This window comes from Protomyctophum bolini (assembly GCF_963924005.1).
Source record: "Protomyctophum bolini genome assembly, chromosome: 24".
Lineage (NCBI taxonomy): Eukaryota > Metazoa > Chordata > Actinopteri > Myctophiformes > Myctophidae > Protomyctophum > Protomyctophum bolini.
The window spans coordinates 9375718-9381717 of NC_137885.1; the positions used below are offsets into that span (position 1 = coordinate 9375718).

The 6000-nt window shown below is 43.2% G+C and overlaps 1 protein-coding gene across 1 annotated transcript in view; it reads right to left on the reverse strand.

The window, feature by feature from the left end:
• Positions 1-2609: 2609 nt before the first annotated feature.
• Positions 2610-6000, reverse strand: part of LOC308311406 (complex I assembly factor TIMMDC1, mitochondrial-like) — a 12492-nt gene continuing 9101 nt past the window's right edge. The window contains exon 8 of the mRNA XM_080758095.1: positions 2610-5032. Coding sequence (XP_080614221.1) covers positions 4885-5032 — 148 coding nt within the window. The 3' untranslated portion in view covers positions 2610-4884. The remainder of the gene's footprint in view (positions 5033-6000) is intronic.

Sequence of the window (6000 nt, forward strand, 5' to 3'; positions counted from 1 at the left end):
CCCAATGGCATTGCTTTGTTTGGGAACCATCTGCACTATGCGTAATACATGTTGTTTTCCGTTGTGTCCAACAGGTGTCAGTGTTGCGTTGTGTTGTGTTTGTGAACTTTGGTCATCTCTGCTCCAGGTTGTTTTACACTCATTATACTAAGCAGAGCTTAATGTAAACACAAAACAGTGTGACTCTATATAGCTCGCCCCGCTTCCTAAGGTGTGTTTAATTAACTGATTAATGAATTACCTTCTAGGGCAGGGGTTTTCAAAGTGGGTTTACACAGGGCCAGTCCGGGTGCCACAGAATACTTTGATATTTGGAATTCATCAACATCACTGCAGGTTAACCACTTCAATGTACTGTACTCTTCTCTAAGATAACCAGATGAAGGTCTAACCTGATGAAGGTCTACAGACCGAAACCTTGTTTCCCATTTAAACACAAAAGTACTGTGAGTGGTGGCCACTGGTGGGAGTATTTTTCTTTTTCAGTGTTTGACATATTTGAACTTGGGACCACCCTGTCCTAAGTCTAAGTGTTGGAGTTTGGAAGTACTGCTGCATTATGTGCAAATGTGAAACAGGTGGTACGCAGGGCCATTCAGTGACTTACGAGTGATTCAAAAACCTGAACCAAAGAGTGCTCAGCTAAATATTGTATAAATGTCCGTACTATAGTAGGCCTACTTGTGTGCAACAAGCAAGTAGGCACTCGACAGAGTGCAGTTCTAGTTTATTTTGCCATAAACCCCCATTTTTACTATGTGGCTCCACTGTACTGCATCCCAGTAGACCCAGGGTAACAGAGTACATCGATGAGTATTGGCTTCAGTGCTTATGGTTACGCTTCGGTCCCCCGGCTGGCCTTGAACCTGCTTTGGCCATGTGCCTCGGTACACGGTCACATTGGTAGCCACGCTAGAACTCGATCGCCTACAGCACCTCCACACATTACACATGTTTCTGTAGGGCTTTTAAGTGTGGTTCCATGTTTTATGTCTGAAGATAATTCAACACACTGTTTGTTAAAAGTCTTTACCACATTTTAGTGTGGTGGTGCACATAATTAACCTGACGCTGCCAGATGAGGGCGGTATTGCGGAAACATATTCCCCAACACAACACTCATCTGGGATCTCTGACGGAGTTGAGCCCTGAGTCAGATCTGCTTCGTACCGAACCAATCAGCGTGAGCTAAAGGCGGGATGCGGATGTGACGGTATATAGACACGTCGATATGATTGGTTGTGTTTGCACGCCCACACGGTGATAGACAGACGCTCCCATCCAATCATCTACCATGTATCTTGAAAAAAAGGAACAGCCCCGTCATCGAATTTGCTTCCGCGATCCCAGATCCAAATAAGCTGTGAAACAAATTTGTGTAGCAAGCTTTTTGGATCTGGCAGCGTCAGGTTAGCACATAATAGGCTCTTCTACAAGTAGGCTCACAGAATAGGGTCTTAAGGTATATTGTCACTCATGCATGTGTGCTTCTAATTCCCATAAAGTTAAGAACTTTGTTGCCCACAACATATTTCAGGTTTCTGTGGCAGACCATGCCTTGTAAACCAAAGGTCAGTGGCTCAAGACCAGTCAAAGACATTTTCTGGCAAGGAAGATGTATTTTCCCCGACGTTGAGCATGTGATGAAACAGTCATTTGAAAGGAAAAACTTCTGGAAATGCACAAGTGTGCGTCTAAATCCCATAAGGTGAAGAACTTTGTTGTCCCCAGCATCTTAAGAAATGTGTTGTTCCCAACCCTTTAAAAAACCACACTCAACCCAAACAACCTGCTACCCAGATGCGCAAACAAGGGATTCAATTAATTTCGCATGAACTATGCCACTAAAATGTGGAACGCCCTACCAACAGCCATTAAGACATGTGAATCCCTTGACTCCTTCAAAACCGCTCTCAAAGAGCAATTATGAAACTGGCCCGTTAAAAAACAAAAAACAAACCAAAAAGTCAGTCCCACCCCTTTTTTCCCATACTGTACATGTTTTTCCCTTTTTTAACTTTATTTATATGATTTCTTGTTTTTTCATATAAGTGTTATATTTGTACATCTTTAAATGAATTGAAAATGGAAGACCCTGATGTAAACAAATCTTGGCGCATAATCATGGTTCGTCCACAAAGTAACAATTTGTATTGCTTAGTGTTTTTGTTTGAAATGTACCCTTTCTACATACTGTGAAATTAATGTTTCAATCAATCACTCACTCAAAACTCACTTTGCATCCCCTACCTAATTCAAAGCCTTTCAATTTTTATCATTTTTATGATGCTTCGTTTAACCTTTTACAGTTGTTTTGTCCTAATAAAAGTTGTTTTTTTCCCCCATTTGTAAAGGCATGAGTATTTTAGAAACGCGCTAGTATATGAATTGAATGTATTGTTATTAAATAAGGCTTACAGTTCACATCTGATGACCTGACGGACGTGAACTTGACTGAGGTTCCCTTGAGCAAGTCATTTATAACCACTGGTGGAAAGTACATTTACTCAAGTACAATTGTGAGGTATTTGTAAATTGTACTTTACTTGAGTAGTTCCCATTTCCAATACTTTTACTTCTACTCCACTACAATTCAGGTCTAAATATGGTACTTTTACTCCACTACATTTATTTGAACACTTGTAGATTCTGATTATTATTATTACAAAACATACATTAAAACCACTTCAATCCTATACACATTTTGGCAATTTGAAAATAGCCGATCTACAAACTCATAGTCTCGCGTATCCAGACAACTCTTCCACAATCTCCGAATGCTATATAGAGTCTGGAACCTCAGAGTAAGGAAGCTGCCATTTCCATTCATGAAAATATATTTAAAAATATCTTTAGAAGTTATTTTTAATTTCCTTTTCTGCTAAGTAACAAGCTAAATATGCTTAGGTGATTTCAGAACGGAAGTGGGGAGGAGGCTAAACTTCCGCTTTATATTTTACTCATGAACATCTGTTGCTCCAGACTGTATGATTTGGGAACTGCGGCGAGAGGCAACAGTCTGGCAACGTGAGACTAACAAGTTCACAATGCGTTGCGTCTGCTATTTTCAAATGATTTGCATACATTTGAAAACATATGCATATTGAGTACTTTTGGTACTATTCAAGAATAGCACATCTACAAGCTCATCTGCTTTTGCTAATTTTGGAAAGATCTTGAAATAGCAAATCTAAAAGTTCACATCCTGTCACTTCATGCCGCGCTGCGAGTTCGTACTTTTTTTTTTTTTTTACACAAATATTTTATTCTGGGGGTCCCTGGCAAAAAATAATAAGCTGATAGGAGGAGGGATCCACGGCCAAATACAATAATTGTGGGGGCACAAAAAGGTTTGAGAAGGCATTTGTAGAATCAGGGTCAGAGTGATTTAATGATTTATACCTATAGTCGGACAGATCCGCGGTCCACTGTTTAGCTGGCATCCCATGAGAAGTTTAAATCGTAATTTGCGACGCACTGCAAATAGCCGATCTACAAGCTCACAAGCATGAGCTTGCAGACACCGGGGCTAGTAATTATGGCTGAACAACGTGGCGCGCGCGCATGCATGCATGCATGCATGCAGCCACTGGGCTGGCTGTCCATCTGCACATGGGGACGGACGTGGCTGCGTGCATGGCGGCGCATCGGGCCCCAGCTGTTGCTGTGTCACAGCTTGTTTACACCAGGGGCCCCCGTGGTTACGTTTGACCTAGTTGCTACAAAAGCCCAGAAGGCGAGGAGGCACAACGTCAAAGGCACACTACAGATTAAAGCAGGGGACAGGGGGATGAGAGAGAAAGGCGGGGGGGGGGGGAAGGAGATTGTGTCACTGTTGCCGATCAATGCTTTTTATAGGGCTGGGTGCGCATCGTAGACATGGTGCAATGGGGCTGAAACAGAGGTCCATGCACCCATTTCAACTCTTTATTTTCCCCCTGCACACGTAATGAGACGTTTTCAACCTCGTCCGTCGAGGCAATCAGCTGTTGGGAGGAACCAATTAAAACCTGCACATTTTCACTGGGAGTGAAAGCGTGAACAAAATCCCGTAAGCTCACGAGGCCGTCTACAGAGGGTATGCGCGTGACATCATCATCAAACCCGGAAGTTATGCGGGAACTCCTACTGAGTAGCAAAAAATAATAACACTTTCTGGCCTTGACAGCCCATACATCCAAACAGAAAAGGCCTATTTGATTGCATTAAACGACGTTAAACACAATGTTAAACTCACTTTGCCACTCACAGCGTCGCACTGGGGAAAAATAGCATGGACACGTTTTGACAACAGTGTGTGATTACACGCCATTACATCGAAAATAATAAGGAGATCGACTACAATACCCACAATCCCTCAGTCAGCACTCTGCTCAGCTGTATTCAACTTTCTCTCACCCACAGTGTGGGATGTGCAGTCATAGACATACTGTATAAAGGCCTCTTCAGGCTCTGGGGGGGGGCGTCTGTATCTCAACGGAAGGCAACATGGGCTTGGAGGCAACGGGAGGCGATGGCGATGCGTGATTGGATGAAGCTTTCCCGAGATGCCTTGCGAAGCATAGCGGAAGCAAAACGGATGAGCGGAAGGCTACGCTCGTTCGTTCGGCCAATCAGAGGCACGACTCCCTCTTGTCCAGCAGCACTTGCCTTCCTCCTTCCGTCGGAGACGGGTCTCTCCAACCAAAGTGCAGCGACCAATGTTTTAATATCTATGTTTGCAGTAGCTGAGGAGAGTCAGAGTGTCTGTCTGGGAGGCAGACATGATATTGCACATGTACGGCACCGTCCACACACATGAATAATAAATAATCTGTTTATTTGCACGTATCGAGTCCCACTCTCATCGTCCATGGACCTACCGTCGATCGCTTGGCGCTCGTGTCATTGGCTCGTGTCCTGGGCCACGCCCTCATTTGGTGGCAAACTAAGCAGCTCTTTGATCCTCTCCAGGTGCTGATTGGTCACGTCGGCCTGGGCCCCGGGGCTCAGGTCGCCAATCAGCTCGTCGGTCAGCTGCAGGCGGGCGGCCCTTCGTGAGGGAAGCGAGGGATGCGATTGGTTATTATACAGTAGTACATACAGTAGGACATACAGTAGTACATACAGTAGTACATACAGTAGTACATACAGTAGTACATACAGTAGGACATACAGTAGTACAAGTCGTATCATGATCTAAGTGTTCTTTTCCTGGTTTTAAAGGCTGTGTTACAGACATTTCCTGAACTTAACTGTAGCATTATTTGCCTTTATACCCACTTAGTTAAGAGGCATTACTGATCATTTATAATTAATTTATAATAATTATAAACTTTCGAAAATTGTGTAAAAATGTCGTGAAGGCATGAATAGCCATCCCCACCCACTTTATCGACACAGTATCGAAAATCAAGGTATTTTCATATTAGGGTCCGTCATTTTGTTTGCCATTTGAACCACGGACCACCATTTGATGAGATTTAGCCTCTCACACCAAAAACTAAAGAATATTTTGTCCACATTTCCACATGTATTACCACATGTATTGATGTGGTACCTGATAGGAGAGATAACAGGCAAACGATGATCAAAATAACAATTATTTCACACATTCTCTAATTGTGTAGACTTTTAAATTAACGTAGTTACCGGTAGTAATGCAGATGTTTAACAAATAAAATAAATGTAATCTTGAGAGCGTAAAACGAGTAAGACGCGCGGACGCGGGAAGCGAACGCAGATCGTAAATTGCAATAACAATTAGAATAAATTACGAATTAGTGTCACTCAGCTCCATATATGGGCACAAAAGGGGCCAGGTCCACAACAAACAAATCACTGGCCCCTTTTGTGCCCATATATGGAGCTGAGTGGACCTGGCCCATTTTGTGCCCATATATGGAGCTGAGTGATTGCTGATGCAACACACTCCATATTTGGATAGCGGGACAGACACACGGACAGACAGACAGACGCACGCACAGACATGATCTGCTAGGTCTCATAGTAAGTGCTCAC